General features: G+C 45.5%; 1 protein-coding gene across 4 annotated transcripts; it reads right to left on the bottom strand.

Moving 5' to 3' along the window:
• Nucleotides 1-3,775: 3,775 nt before the first annotated feature.
• Nucleotides 3,776-15,989, bottom strand: LOC125525495 (protein DJ-1 homolog C-like). Of its 4 annotated transcripts, none has more exons than XM_048690493.1 (14): nucleotides 15,713-15,989; nucleotides 13,954-14,063; nucleotides 13,311-13,621; nucleotides 13,039-13,239; nucleotides 8,625-8,774; nucleotides 8,358-8,537; nucleotides 7,963-8,031; nucleotides 7,190-7,390; nucleotides 6,523-6,660; nucleotides 5,861-6,440; nucleotides 5,605-5,747; nucleotides 5,421-5,526; nucleotides 5,175-5,318; nucleotides 3,776-4,708 (listed from the first exon to the last, which is right to left on the bottom strand). In XM_048690493.1, the coding sequence occupies exons 3-10, from the start codon at nucleotides 13,500-13,502 to the stop codon at nucleotides 6,228-6,230; spliced, it is 1,344 nt and encodes a 447-aa protein (XP_048546450.1). In that variant the 5' UTR covers nucleotides 13,503-13,621; nucleotides 13,954-14,063; nucleotides 15,713-15,989; the 3' UTR covers nucleotides 3,776-4,708; nucleotides 5,175-5,318; nucleotides 5,421-5,526; nucleotides 5,605-5,747; nucleotides 5,861-6,227. The 4 variants fall into 4 exon arrangements, with proteins under 4 accessions (XP_048546450.1, XP_048546451.1, XP_048546452.1 ...); XM_048690494.1 differs by adding an exon at nucleotides 14,749-15,030 and having other exon boundaries at nucleotides 5,605-6,440; XM_048690495.1 differs by having other exon boundaries at nucleotides 5,175-5,311; nucleotides 5,605-6,440.
• Between the last annotated feature and the right edge of the window lie 183 nt (nucleotides 15,990-16,172).

The following is a 16,172-nucleotide window of genomic DNA, read 5'->3' on the forward strand; positions in this document are numbered from 1 at the left end:
AGTTTATAGTTTGCATCAAGGGATTCATCAATGATAACGGGGTTAGTACAAGTGAAGCCAGATAGATTGGATGGATCTGCTGAAGGTTCCTTTGCAGCAACCCACGTGGTTTTGGGGTACTGCTCAGATTTCCAGTAAGAGCCATCAGCATTCATTTTCCTTACGAACCCAACACCCTCTTTCCTTGGGTTTTGGTTCAGAATCTGCTTTTTGAGGACATCACATAGTGTCTGATGCCCTTTAAGACTTTTGTACATCCCTGTTTCAAGCAATGTCTTCAACCTAGCATTCTCATCAGCAATAGCAGTGGTATCCTCAGCAGAGGGGTTAGTTACCACATCAACAGTTGAAGATATTGCAACAGTAGTAGCAGTAGAATATTCAGCAACAGAAGTGGCATTATCACGCTCAATGCATTTAAGACATGGTGGTTCAAATCCTTCCTGAGCGGAACTGATCTGTTTGGCGCGAAGTGACTCGTTTTCCTTTTGCAGATCTTCATGAGCCGCTCTCAATTTCTCAAGATCTTACTTCCTTTGAAGATAATCATAGGAAAGCTTTTCATGAGTTGTTGAGAAAGTTCCATGACGACTTTCAAGTTCCTCATACTTAACGTGAAGATTTTTTATGTCTTCAATTAAGGATTCAGATCGAGTCATTTCAGCACCTAACAGATCATCGCTTCTGTCTAACAGTTTTTGAATATGTTCCATAGCTTTCTGTTGTTCAGTTGTAATTTTAGCAAGTGTTTTGTAGCTGGGTTTTGAACCACAATCAGAGTCATCGTCACTAGATGTTTGATAGTGAGTAGTGCGTGTGTTTACCTTGGCACCGCGTGCCATGAAGCAGTAGGTAGAAGCGGAGTAGTCCTTGTCATTTGCATCGGTGTCGGCTGATGAAGGTCATTGTCTTCAGTGTTGAGATGGACTTGGCAACGTATGTTGTAGCCAGACTGCGACGCCTGAATCGGACTCCTCCTTCAGACTCCACTTCCGCCTCTCAGAAGCCGGACTCCTCCTCTGAATCCATTTCCTTGCCAACAAACGCACGTGCCTTGCAGATGAGCTCTTCTTGTGTGATGAAGACTTTGAGGAAGGACTTGGAAAGAAGACTTGAGTATTTCTTTTTCTTTCTTGTCGTCAGAGTCATATTCCTTTGCTCTTCTTCTTCCTTTTGTTCTCATGTCCCACTGTGGACCACTCAGAGATGAAGTGGCCAGGTTTCTTGCACTTGTGACATGTTTTCTTCTTGTAGTCGTGAGCAGAAGCTTCATCATTCCTTGAGCTTGATCAGGAAGACTTTCTGAAACCTTTCTTCTTGGTGAATTTTTGGTACTTCTTCACAAGCATAGCAAGTTCCCTTCTAATGTCTTCAGGATCATCCGAACTACTGTCAGATTCTTCTTCAAATGAGGAAACAGCTTTTGCCTTCAAGGCACGAGTTCGCCCATAGTTTGGACCGTAGATATCTCTTTTCTCAGAAAGCTGAAACTCATGTGTGTTGAGCCTCTCAAGTATGTCAGACGGATCGAGTGTCTTGAAATCAGGACGTTCTTGAATCATCAGGGCTAGGGTGTCAAACGAACTATCAAGTGATCTCCAGTAGTGTCTTGACGACTTCATGTTTGGTGATCTCAGTAGCGCCGAGGGCTTGAAGCTCATTTGTGATGTCAGTGAGTCGGTCAAATGTGAGCTGGACATTCTCATTGTCATTTCGCTTGAAGCGGTTGAAGAGGTTGCGAAGGACACTGATTCTCTGATCTCTCTGGGTTGAGACGCCTTCATTGACCTTGGAGAGCCAGTCCCAGACCAGCTTAGATGTTTCCAAAGCACTCACACGGCCATACTGTCCTTTGGTCAGATGACCACAGATGATATTCTTGGCAGTAGAGTCCAGTTGAACGAACTTCTTGACATCAGCAGCAGTGACACCTTCTCCAGCCTTGGGAACGCCGTTCTTGACGACATACCATAGGTCGACGTCAATGGCTTCAAGATGCATGCGCATCTTATTCTTCCAGTAGGGATATTCAGTTCCATCGAAGACGGGGCACGCAGCGGAGACTTTAATTATCCCTGCAGTCGACATAGCTAAAACTCCAGGTGGTTAAACCGAATCACACAGAACAAGGGAGCACCTTGCTCTGATACCAATTGAAAGTGCGTTATATCGACTAGAGGGGGGGTGAATAGGCGATTTTTATGAAAGTCTTCAAAACGTGAAGTTATGAAGACAAACGATAGAAATAAACCTATTACCCTGCAGCGGAAGGTAGACTACACTAGGCAAGCCATAGTCAAGTATTCAATAGAGTGAAAGCACAATGACTAATAGCAGCAATGTAGTAAGGATCAGGTAGGAAGATATGTGAAGCCAAACAGAACACGTAGGTCACTCAGTGAAGACAAAAGATAGTGCGAACATACAATGACTTCACAAGGAGTAACAGTAAGTAAAGGGAAGGGAAGATGAAACCAGTGACTCGCTGAAGACAATGATTTGTTGGACCAGTTCTAGTTGCTGTGACAACTGTACGTCTGGTTAGGGCGGCTAGGTATTTAAACCTTAGGACACACAGTCCCGGACACCCAGTCCTGAACACGCAGCTCAGGACACCCAGTCCTCACCGTATTCCCCTTGAGCTAAGGTCACACAGACCTCGCCCAATCACTCTGGTAAGTCTTCAAGGTAGACTCCCAAACCTTCACAGACTTCGTTCACCGGCAATCCACAATGTCTCTTGGATGCCCAGAACGCGACGCCTAACCGGCTGGAGGATGCACAGTCCTCAAGTGTAATAAGTCTTCAGATCACACAGACAAGAAGACTTAAGTGATGCCTAATTCTCTTTGGCTCTGGGTGGTTAGGGCTTTATCCTCGCAAGGAATTCTCTCTCAAAGGCTTCGAGGTGGGTTGCTCTCAAACGACAAAAGTCATACTCTGAATCTGAGCAGCCAACCGTTTATGGTTGTAGGGGGTGGGCTATTTATAGCCACTTGGCAACCCGACCCGATTTGTCCGAAATGACCCTGGGTCACTAAGGAACTGACACGTGTTCCAACGGTCAGATTTCAAACTCACACGGCAACTTTACTTGGGCTTCAAGCAAAGCTGACTTGCCCGACTCTGGACAAGATTCGCTCTCAAAGTCTTCACTCGAAGACATAGGTTTTGTTTAAGCATCACTCCAGTCATTCTGACTGGTTTTCTTGGACCCCACTTAACAGTACGGTGGTTCCTATGACTCAACACAGAAAAAAGAGAACTACGAAAGATCTAAGTCTTCGAGCTCCATAGGCTTCATGTGGTGTCTTCTCTTGTCATAGTCTTCAATGTGAATATCTTCATATACCACATTTGACTTCAATGTCTTCATACATTTTTAGGGGTCATCTCTAGTAGGAAAACCGAATCAATGAGGGACTTCTACCTGTGTTATCCTGCAATTCTCACAAACACATTAGTCCCTCAACTAGGTTTGTCGTCAATACTCCAAAACCAATTAGGGGTGGCACTAGATGCACTTACAATATCGACAAGATGAGGCTCAAGATGACCCCTAGGGTCAAATCATCGATATGTCGACAAGATGAGGCTCAAGATGACACTATGGTTAACTTGTCCATATATCGATGAAATGACCCTCAAGGTTAATCCATGAATCTAGATGACAGAATTTACTAACTTAGAACATGACAATCAAAGTGCACTCACATTCATAAAGGTTCATCAAGGTTAGATCCAACACCTGATCTCACAAAATACATAGACAACGGTTCAGAAATAGATACTAAAGTACTTAATAGATGATTATCATCTAGATTACAACACTGCTAGATCTAACACCATAGATCACAAATTCATCACTGAAGTACTTGGGTCATAAGTTCATACTAAAGTACTGGATAGAAGATTATCATCTAGAAACTGATAGATGATTATCATACTAGAAGGCACCCTACTCATCTAAGATGGCCTTCATACCCTGAAGCTTCAACTTTATCTTTTCCTTAGACTTTTGAAGCTCAGAAATGTGATACTGCGGTTTAAGCCTCTCTTCTGTGAGCCTCTCCTTCTCCTTCAAATGATTGAACTTCAAGTTCCTAATCACATTGGCTTGAGCACATGTCAGGTTCTTCAGAGTTTCATAGTTTAGCAGCATCTTCTTCTTCTCCTCCTCTGTCTTTGACAGCTCTGCCTTCAAGTTCCCCACTACAGTCTCAAGCTCAACAATCTTCACATCAACATATTCCTTTTGCTCCTTCTGATTGTTTAACTCCACACCCCTCTGCTCCTGGGCATCCAAGAGAGAATTCACATCAATGTACAAACTGTCATAGTTCTCCTATAGTTTCTTCTTCTCCTCTTTCTTTGACAACTCTGCCTTCAAGTTGCCAACTACAGTTTCAAGCTCAGCAATCTTCACTTCAAGATGTTGCTTCTGCTCCTTTTGATTGGTTAAATCCACACCCCTCTCCTGCTGGGCATCCAAAAGAGCATTCACATCAGCATACAAACTGTCATAGTTCTCCTGTAGTTTCTTCTTCTCTTCTGTCAGGTTGTGAATTGCAAAGGAACTCTCTAGATTGTCATTGGTCCTAGCTGACTTAGTCTCCCCATACATATCCCATAGCTTGGCCAATGCCTTCTCCATTGAGTCTGGCCATTCAAAATCAATCCATTGAACTACTCCACAGTTTATACCTTCCTGTATTATAAACAATAAAAGAATAAATAATTGTCTAAGACCATCAAACCAACAGGTTCATGTATCTAATATGTGCACTGTTAAACAGACAAATTAACAAGTCACTAAGCACTCACAGGTTCCTTACCATACAGCAGACAAATTAACAATGCCCACTGATAAACAAGTCATTAAGCACTGACTATAATAAACAATGACTACCATCCACTAATGAGAACACACTCCAACATAGTGGCTAAAGCAAATTAAACAAAGACAAAGCACTTAACCAAACTTAACAACTTGATAAACAAAGGAGTAAGCACTGACCAAAATAAACAATGTGTGGTCAGAACAAGTTCAAAAAATCCACTAATGACAAGGCATGTCATAACAGGCTAAACAAAGACCAAGCTAAAAAATCTTAAGAGCTTGATAAACAAAGCATTAAGCAAACAGCTTCCTTTATACAGGACGTGAATCATACCTTCTTAGCACATCCAAGAAACCCCCTCACCGTGTGCATCCCTTCAAATGCTACAAAGCGTTCGACCGGCTCACCGTGTTCACACAAGACATTCACATCTGCATCAGTACCATTGAAATTTGGATCGTGCATCGTAGCTGGAAGCTGCGGGAGCAAGCAAAGAAAGGCTAGGTTCAGATCAAGCTCAGTGAAAAAATCCCCAATTCACTAACCCTAACCCTAGCTCTAGGTACCTAACCAACCGACCTTGATGATGCCATCGCAGGAGGAGATGTTCAGGACTGAATCCTCACTGGTCTCGTCGCTCCACGACACCATGGCACCGGGGAGCAACAGAACGACGGTCGGCGGTCTGGCGGCGCCAGGGAGGAAGAACAGAGTGAGGAGAGGGCGGGGCAGAGGCGAGAGTGAGGAGAGAGCTGGATCGAACCTGTTTTTACCCACACGTGGAGCAGTAGCGACCGCCACGCCGTTAGATGGCGTGAGCTCGTGGCCGTGACACCACATCCCCAAAATCAGGCCCCACCTGTCATAATAGTGCTTAAAATGCCCCAACAGAAGGTTTGGTGTTTTCTGCAAATAATTATGCGTGAAATCAGTGTTTTCTGGCACAAAAATGTAAAAGAGTCTTTTTTGCAACCCTAAGCTTCAATGCGGTGGTTTTCTGCAATTCACTTGAAATAAACCTGTCAAGTTCACATAGTTCCTATATGTTGTCGCATGCTATCCCGCGATGGGTCCAGCGCCCACTCGTCATGTTTGCAGGCCTCACATGACGCTGCTGCCATACTTGGATCCGCCCGCTGGGGAGGTCCTGCGCACCATCGGACATGGAGCGTGCGGTCCTTGAGGCCCAGGATGCCGCATCGGTGCAGAACATATTTAGTGGACATTTCACTGCAGTCTGCAGCTATCCAGTAAGGCGGCAACAGAATAAAATTATGCTATCTCCGCAAGAGACAGTCACCTCAAATTTTGAGCATCGCTATAGCAAGATCCATAGACCATAACCAAACATTCAGCGCCTCTGTAGTAGCAGAAATGCTAGGTGTTTCAGCTCTTGGGGTAGTCAAAAACCATTCCATTTGCCACACCTTTCGCTCGCCCATGGCCAAAGAATTTTCTTACAATGGCCAGGGAAAAGTCCATGACTGTTCCGAGTCCCTTCCCAGTAATCAAATTTCCGTCAATCACGACCTTTGATCGGTCAATAACCTGGCAAGTGAGCTGATTGACTATGGAAGGATGAGCAGTCACTGTTTTATCCTGAGTAACACAATTCCAACATCAATTTACTTCCATTTCAGTGAAGTATAAGATGCTACGAGTTTTTAGTCCGAAAAATCACCTGGAGTAAACCTTGCTTCTGCAATATCAATGGAGAGTAACAGATCCCACCATACATCCTGCTTGCTTGCCTCTGTTCCTTGAGTAGCTTCTTAAGAGTTGTACACCTGTGAAGACGCTCAGCTCCGGCAGGTCCCCCCTGGACAATATCAAGGAATAAAACATTGCAGAAAAAGAATATTGGACAAAAACAACCAAAACATATTAGCAGAGCAAGCAAGCAAAAGGACAGTGCAACATGCAAATGCACACACATGAACACCTGAATTATAGGTAGCTGGACACTTGCTACACCTTAAGACATAATTAAGAAGAATGAGACAAGAATGATGAACATATATATAACTTCATGTTGCAGAGCACACATATTTGTCATAGAAACGCGCAAGCATAACTATGAAAGATGTACATGTAAGTTTATTTCTTTACAAACTGTCTTGATCTCAACATTCTCATATATATACTATGAAAGATGCACATGTAAATTTATTTCTTTTCCATTTTTTCTTGAGCTGGACTTTTTCGTATTCTAGTAGCTATCTATGTCACAAATATTGTCAATGTTTGCAATATATATTGATGGTCAAACAAATATTTTACTAGCACAAACTCTAAATTAGCTTACATTATGAATAGGAAATAAAAACGTGAAATGCAAAACAGCTTACAGGAATAATGATTAGATCATATTTTGAATCAGAAGCATCCAATATGCATTTATCAGCAACAATCTTCATTCTTTGAGACCCGACAATATTTGTGGACTCGTCAACTGATGCCAACACCACATTTATATTTGCCCGTCTTAAAATATCCACCAACATTATGATCTCCATCTCCTCAGACCCATTTGCAATTGGAATGAGAACCTGTTTCAGAAGTCAAACCATCCGAGAATCAATGCCACGCAACTTGCACTCTGATTGCACCTTTCCTAACGTTTTCCCCATCAATGCTCATAGCCGAAAGTAATGACTAGACAGATAGATGAACTTTATTTTTCACATGGACTAGCATGAATGTGTTTCGCATAGAAATATGGCATGGGGCGTTTTCACGTACAGTGACAGTGTATGAAGGGAAATCAATAGGTAGATAATAATTCATATAGAATGCTAGGGCATACACAACCAAACTGAGCTTTCTTAAATCAAGCATGCACCTTTAGGCAAGCATCGCTGAATATAACGATCAAAAGAAAGTGCAAGTATTCACTCTGGTGTCGCGCAATCCCATTGTTTTTACGAGAAATGCTTTAGGCATCCATTTGTCAAGCAAGCCATGTTACCCTTTGTCAGAAAAATAAAAAAATCAGACTTGCATAAGCATATTATCCTATTTATTGTGACATAAATTTTACGTTAATGATGGTTCTACATGTAAAAAAACACATTATTTGAGCTAATAATTTAGCACAAATTATAATCAAACATGAACTGACCTGAGGTTTGTGATCAAAAGGCCACTCAACTCTGTTGACTTCTGTACTTCTTTCAAGACCGGCATCAATCTATGATATCCATGGGCAATTTACAACAACGGCAGAGTGGTCAGCAGGTGTTACAATGCAAGAAAGAAGTTGTACCTCATAAAGTTATAGCAAAAAAACATAATCTAGAAACTTGCTAGAATTCTTCCTTAAATTGTTTTTGCTAGCATAAGCAACTAAAGGATAAAATACACTTCCTAGAATAAAAACAACAATCAGAATTGCAGGTACACTAGTACACTACTCATAAAAGTTTAACAATACATGAACTAAATTTACAAGAAATAATCTAGTCGGCTAAAAGGCATGATACAAAACAAAGATGTGCAAAGTTTATTTTGACAAACCAAAGTACTGTGCACATCTTCAACAGCATGAGGCCCAAACAACTGCTCGACAAATGATAAAGCGAACTGAAATGCTGTCCCAGGACCACGACTAGTAGTGAGCTCTCCTGAAACCTGAACATTTGACTCGACAGCTCGGAATGTTGGAAGATCTCCTATGAACGACGGGTGACAGGTGATCTTGCAAAAAAGGAATAAGGGTTCAATGTCAACTAAAGAAGGCCAGATCTTGATCGACTAAATCTAGTTATGTAGCAAAATGGCCACCTTTCTTCCCTTGTGAAGACCCCAGGGCATGAGAACAACAGCTGGTGCAGCACATATAGCACCATACAATCTTTTCTCTTCAGCTTGTCTAACCATAATTCTCTGAAGGATCTCGTTATCTCTCAACCGCACTGAACCAGGCATTCCTCCCTGAACACATCGCCCCAACAATCGAAGATTAGATTTTAGATACTGCCAGTTTGTAACACAGATAAAACAACACAGGTCAAGTGAGTGTCAACGAAGAGATGACATGTTGCAGTCAGCACGAAAAGGGAAAAATATGATGAAACAGTTTAGAAACATTGCAGTATCAAAGAGAAGTGTTGAGAAATATTTGAATGCTCTCCCAAAGAGAGGCTATAAGGGCAACTCCAATGGAAGGACGCATTTCGTCCGTTCTTGTCTGTTTGGGTCCGCATGGGCAGAAATCACGGCCCAACGCATGGACGCAAATCCAATTCTTGTTCGTCTGCTGTCCATGCAGACGCAAATCCGCCCCAAATTTGGACCGGTTTGCATCCACACGGACAGCACACGCCACCCATCCACTCGGTATCCGCCCCGGGCTCACGTGCCAACCAACCAACAGCCAGAAGCAGGTCCTTTTTCCCTCACTCTGCCCCCCAGCCGCTCGACCGTCAAACCATAGCCACCACCGCCTGGCTTGCCGGCGCAAAATGCCATGAAAGTGGATCCCTAGGAGGGCCGGGAAGCACGACCATGAGGCCGGCTCCTCCTCGGGGCGGCGGCGCCGCCGCGCGGCAACGTTCATTGTGACGCCCCAGGGGCGGGAACGGGTCTACATGCCCGTCGAGCAGTTCCAACGGTACTAGGAGTGGGCCATCCGCATGCCATGGCCTGGCGTCCACCTACCAAACGGCTGGCATGTGGCATCTGATCCCAGAGAGAGTTCCAGTGCCAGCCGTTACAAAGCCCGGCCGCGCACGCAAGGCCGAGATCCGCAGCCGCCACCGACCTCAGCTCCCCGACGACCTCCGTCACGACCCGGCGTATGCTGTCGACTAGCCGTTCTGGACACCTGGTTCGTCGATGAGCAGGACCTGCGTCACCGGTCTTTCTTCGCTGCTTGGGCGCGTGCTCCTAGTCCCCCGTCATCGTTGGCGGTTAAGGAGGAGGCGGCCGAGCAGGAGTAGGAGACCGACGAGGCCTACAGGAAGGCCCTCGAGGACTCCCAGCTCGACGAAATCACCTTGTGGCCTGGCTTGTCACTAGCGCTGGCCGAATCCGTCGGAGTACAGGTCACCGGCTCACCGCGCCCCCGCCCATGCCCCCGCCCGCTCCCAAGTCAGAGGCGGAGCAAGAGGCGGGGCAGGAGCCAAGGCCACTGCTGGGGCAGTCGTGGTCGTGGACGGCCACAGTCCCGTGCACACCCAAGTGGGTGGACGTGGACCTGGAGGTCCGCAGCAGCAGGAGGCGGAGCAGGAGCAACAGGTGCAGCAGCAGCAGGAGGAGGAGGAGGCGCCCGCTGCGCCACCGCATGCGCCGGCGGCAGTACCGTGGCCTTATCCATGGTCGCCTCCGATCTTCATCGACCTCACCGACGAGGACAACGGCGACGGCTACTAGATCTTGGTTGAAGCTTATGTTCTTTAGTTTTAATTTAATGTACGACTGGACTTTTGCGGCAATGTATATATTTTTAATACGAAAATCCGTCCAAAATCTAAAATACATCCCGGCGCGTCGGGCGCAAGTATGGGTCGGTGGACACGACCGGACATTGGTGTCCGCCTAGCCGGCCCAAACGGACAAAAGACGGACACATTGCGTGTCCGTTTGGGTCGCTGTGTTGGAGTTGCTCTAAATGCTCCATAAGTTTCTGCTGCTTAATGCAATAAGCTGTTCGGTTTGGGGAAGATCACTGAATAGGAGATAAGCCATTAGCGGTTCAGTTTGCTCGGTTGCACAATCTTGCCTTTAGTACGAATTGGACAGTAGTTGGAGTTTTCACTCAGGGTTTTTGGTTGTATCACATTTAGGAGAAACCTTTGGGAAAAGAAGATTGTTCTTTGGAGTTCTTTAAGTCAGTTATGTAGTACGGAGGTTTTGTTGGAGGAGGAGCATAGATGGCATTGGACTTTGGAGAAGAATGGCAAGTTTACAGTTCGTTCCCTTTAACTTACACTTAAAGCTGCTCAGGTTTCTTGGCCTTAAAAAGAATGTGGTTCAGTAAAATTCCTCCTAGGATCAAGGTTTTCCTTGGTCTGGCTTCTCGTAATAGCAAACTCAGTAAGGATTATCTGTTGCATAGGGGCAAGAAAAGGACTGATAACTGTATGTATTGTGGTAGATCTGAGTCGGTTAACCACCTTCTTTTCTACCATTCTCTAGCTAATTATTGTTGGAATATTTTTAATTGTTCTTTCCATACTAACATGTATCCTAGTAGCTTTGATGATCTTTATAGTTGGATTCGGCAAGATACGACGAGGTTTTCTGTGGAGGGGGGGAGGATGATAACAGCGGCCATCGTTTGGTCGCGTGGACTAAGCCATGTCGCCCTCTTGAGCTAGGGGGGTCTCGGTATATTTAATCTTCAGTACCTGGGGTGTGCTCTCAGGATATGGCTCTGGTTACAAGAAAAACAGACCCCGTCTTCCCCACTCATGTTGCTCAATCTCTGCAAGCCTTCTTTTCTATAGTGGTGGTTTCTGAGGTCGGGGGAGCACACACTTTGTTCTGGACGGATACATGGGTTCATGGGCAATGAATTGCTGACCTCGCTCCACATATATTTGGTTTGGTGCCCAAGCGAAGGGCCAACAAGAGAACAGTCATGGAGGCCTTGACTGATCATACTTGGGTATAAGACATTCAAGGTGGTTTGGCGGTTACTGTTATTGGAGAATATTTCGAGCTTTGGGATCTTCTATCAGACATTGTGCTGCAACCAGGATTCGAGGGCTCCCATACCTGGAAATCACGGCCTCTGGACAGTATTTGGCTAGGTCGTCCTAGAGGTTTTTTCCAGGGAGCTAACCTTTTTGGACCTTGGGCTCGCATCTGGAGGACATGGGCACCTGGCAGATGTCATTTTTTCATGTGGCTAATGCAGCAAGTGTTGGACTGATCACCGTCTTGCATGACAGGGTTTACCCCACGCCACCAGTTGCCAACTTTGTGGTCAGGAGGATGAAACCATCCAGCACCTGCTGCTTACATGTGTCTTTGCCAGACATTTCTGGTCCGGCTGGCTTTGATCGGTTGGTCCGCAGGTCCTTACCCAGCAGCTGGAGGACACCTTCTTTTGATGACTGGTGGACAAGGTAAAGTAAGGCTGTTGATGTTGAGGCTCAAAAAGGACTCAATTCCCTCGTTAACCTGGAGGCGTGGATCATTTGGAAGCACTGGAACCACTGCGTTTTTTATGGTTTTCTCCCCAACTTAGTTGGAGCGCTCTTTTTTTGCGGGTAGCTGGAGTGCTTTTGCTTGCTAAGGAAGACAATGTTTCTTTGGGGTTTAGCCAGGGTCCATGGTATTTCTTACCTCGTGGCCAGTGCGCCAGGAGGGTCCTAGTGGCTGGCCGAGGTCGGTGTTTGTTTTAAGAAAAGCGCATATGTAACCTAAGGTCTGTAGGTGGGTGGCTATCTTGTAAGGGTTCTTACCCCTTCTTTTTCTTCTTAATATAATGATAGTATGATGCACAGCCCTCCTGTGTATTCGAAGAAAAAAAACTTTGTAGTTGGATAATGTCCTCTTACGGACCGTCAGGTTATTGCTTCTAAGATTTCGGCTTTAGTTTGGTCTTTATGGAAATGTACGAACAGTGCAAGTTCCAATAGTATTACTCCCACTGATCCAACCACAGTTATTTTGATGATGGCTAACCTATGGTCGGATTGGGCTGTTCTTCAGAAGCGAATTCTTCAAAATAAACAATGGCGAGGAGATCGGCTGGTACCGCACACGACAACTGTGGTCTTTAATAAAAGTCCAGGAGGGGGGGGGGGGTAGAGACCTACAGTGCTGCACATTGGTAATGTCTGAAATTGTTGGTGACGTTTCACTGAAGCTTGAAAAGCTGGAGCAGATTTTTTTGTAATAAAAATTTGGTGGGTTGTCAGAAAGAGTCGCCGCGTTGACTTGGCTGTAAGATGTTGAGGCTGTCCTGCTCGTTATGTTGGGAGTTCTAAGATTCTAGTTTTTTAGGCTGGCTGGGGCCAATTAGTAGTGGCAAAAATGGTGTTGCATCAGGCCAAAATTTCAGGATACCAGCACAGCGATGTTGGTGCCAACAAAACTGTCTATCTCCTGTTTTGTCGTTTTTCAGCAATGAAAATAAGAAGCTCTTGCTCCTTTTATAAACATAACGAAAATAATAATAATAATAATAATAATAATAATAATAATAATAATAATAATAATAATAATAATAAGAGAGGTGGGTTACCGGGAGAGCCACAAGGTCGAACTCCTGGTTGGCACATGCTGCAATGGACTTGTCTGCGATGATGCGCGTCCCATAGGAAGCCTCAACCTCGAGGCCGTCCTCCACAGAGGCCAGTGTTACGTCAGCGCCCGCTCGCCTGAGGACACCGGCTAGGATGACTGCCTCCATTTCTTCCGTGCCCATGGCAATGGGCACAAGAACCTTCACAGTAAAAAACAGAAAGTCAGGTTCTTGACGCTGTCAGAGAGAAAGGTAACAAGTGGAGACTAGACCTTCTTGGGAGATGGCGGCAACGAGACTGCCGTTGAGGTGGTGGAAGGAGAAGGAGCCGCTCGCGCGATGGAGCGGAATGGCGGTGTCCGCCGGTGAGGCAGGGCATAATGGGTTGGTGCATGTGGCGGTAGCCGAATCGCCATGGCAGTAAGGGAAGTCGGGGCGAGAATAGGCTTAGACGCTGAGAGCATTAGAATTTGGAGTTTGGAGATGAAAAAAATGCAGCCAATAAATATGCAGCCTTTCCGCCGTAAAGCACACGCAAACTGATGTAAGCTACGGCACCCTCGCGGACATGCCCTCCTTCTGACTGCAAAATGGAGAGGAAGTGCGGATTTAGCTAGACTTTTAGATACACAAACTGCAACATGATATCTTCCAGTTCAGATTTGATAAAGTATGAGGCGTTGTAGATAGATCATAGATACTATGAGTGAGAGAGAGAGAGAGAGAGAGCACACTCCAGTTCAGATTTGATAACTAAAGTATGAAGAAGAAGCTAATTCTATTTGCAGGAAGCAATAACAAGTGATATTCCTCTTAGATAACTCATAACTCTAGGTTTGCTTACCTTTCTCTCATAAGTCATATCTCTAGGCATGGTCAATTAATCCATGTTGTATAAACAATAGGTTTACTTACCTTCCTCTCGCTGCAGTTTCAGAGAGCACTCCACCACAGGGACGGTTCACAGCCCTGTGGTTCCTAGACAACCTTGCTCTTTTGTATTCAGTAGGCCTGAAGTGGGGAATCTGGAAATGGAAGTGATCACTTACCACATATAAATAAAAAGGTAAAATTCCCAGCATGAAAATATTGTCTCAACTTAAACAAGCATGAGAGGCTTCTATAAAGCAACACAGTTCATTCAAAAAAGCCAAATGAGCAAATGGATCTGTTAAATTCATTAAGGGGCCAAATGAGTAATACATTCAGAAGCCAAGCATTTTGGAAGTGCAGGGCTACTTAGGACAATAGAAAACAAAAAATTGGGTGTGACAACTTGGTATGGTGATCACGTAAATGATTTTTGACTACCAAGATAATGGAATGAAGGTTTCTAAATTCTTACAATCCGAGGAGCACATACAAACAATCAGATTGATACAGATGCGTGAGATCAATATCAGCAAAGCAAACTCTCCTCAAGAGGATAATTAGCATGCATTCAACGCATGTCAGCAATTAAGTGTTTCAACATACATTAATGACATAATAGTTTTTAGAGTCTAAAGACACTACTAGAAACAAATACTAGCAATGATCAAACCATAAAAATAAATACTATGGTTGAGCTACTGTGGAAATGCAGCATCGCTATCCTGAACAACCTGCTGACCATGTACTGATGTACATCATCAAACCAACTTCGGACAACAATTCTGGACTTCATACTCATGCACTACGAGTAAATGCAATCCCAGATCGGAGACCCACCGGAGATGGGGGGTGGACGAAGCCGGACATTGACTTCGCCTTCGCTGGCACCGGCGGAGGCATCCGGAGACGGGGCCGAACAAGGTTCCCTGGCTTGGAGGCGTCGAGTCATCGCCCTTGCGCTTGGAGGCTAGGGTTTCAACCCGGCTCCATGGCAGGTCTTTGAGGCTGGAGGTCTCCTCCAGTTTGGTTGCGCCAACGCCGTCCACTCCGTCCCTGCCGCCCACCGCTTCTGTCACCTCGAAGCGGGCAGAGGAGAAGTTTGGGCGTAGTTTTAAAAACCTGACCGGTGATCAAACCGGTTAGGCCTTTGGTTCAGGTTTTCACCGGTTCAATGTCTGGTTTTTAAGCCATAAAATAATATATACTCCCTCCATCCCATAATATAAGAGCGTTTTTTACACTAATATACCCATAATATAAGAGCGTTTTTTACACTAATTAAGAGCGTTTTTTACACGAATTATATTAGTGTAAAAAACGCTCTTATATTATGGGATGGAGGGAGTATTTAGCAATAAATCTAAATACTGCAGTCAATAGATAGAAACATGTAGAAAGACATCGCAGAGTAATCAGTATTTGCATCTCAACGAATAATATGGCACATATGTACAAAAGAATACACCATACTGCCAAAATAACAAGCACCAACCAACAGTAGCAGCAAGTGACAGTTTGACAAACAAAACTACGCGCCTATGCCTGCGTCCAGCATACAAGCACAGAAATATGGCTCACGTACAGCCAAGTAGCCAGCAAGCACGAAGGCATCGATGCATCAATATTTCAGTACCAAATTAGCAAAATAACCTTATACAGTCATACTTCGGCGACTAGTAATCGAGGAAGTGAACAGACAGGATATCCATATCCACAGAGCTGTACAGGACAGCAAAAGCATCATAGTTCATAGGTGGAGGCATGAGAAAAATGGGGACCGACAACGCACAACGGCGGCTACCTCTGGAGTCTTGGACTCGGCCAATGGCGGCGTCGCCAAGCCCTGAAATCGGGCGACGTCGGCGCGTCCCCCGGAAACCTCGGACTGGAGTGGTGGGGGGCGGCGTCCCCTGACCTAGAGCTGGAGCCTCGATTCAGCCGTCGAGCGGTGGCGGCGTGGACTAGTTGCAGCGGTGGCGGCTTCGGGCTCGGGCGCGGTGCGGCCAGCAAGCACAGCCGGCGCCGCGGGCCGGTGGGCGGGGGTGGCGGGATGGCGGAGAGGGGATAAGAGCGGGAGCTGGACAGAGAGTCGGGGCAGGACTTACCGAGTTTGGGCCTAGCATATCTCAGGCCGGGCCAAAAGAAGCCCGGTGCTGAAAACCCAGGCCCAAGCCCGGCCCGGCCCGACCACCGGGCCTACTAAATCGGATCCGAGCCCGGAAAAGCCCGACACGGCCCGTTCGGCCCGGCCCGACCATGGC

The sequence above is a fragment of the Triticum urartu genome, chromosome 7 (assembly GCF_003073215.2).
Source record: "Triticum urartu cultivar G1812 chromosome 7, Tu2.1, whole genome shotgun sequence".
Taxonomy (NCBI): Eukaryota; Viridiplantae; Streptophyta; class Magnoliopsida; order Poales; family Poaceae; genus Triticum; species Triticum urartu.

Coding starts and splice junctions, on each gene's coding strand:
- LOC125525495 (XM_048690493.1), bottom strand. CDS start 13,502: ATGCTCTCAGCGTCTAAGCCTATTCTCGCCCCGACTTCCCTTACTGCC. Junction 8,775..13,038: donor TCGACCTTGTGGCTCTCCCG/GTAACCCACCTC, acceptor CGATGTGTTCAG/GGAGGAATGCCTGGTTCAGT. Junction 6,441..6,522: donor AGAAGCAAGGTTTACTCCAG/GTGATTTTTCGG, acceptor TGTGTTACTCAG/GATAAAACAGTGACTGCTCA.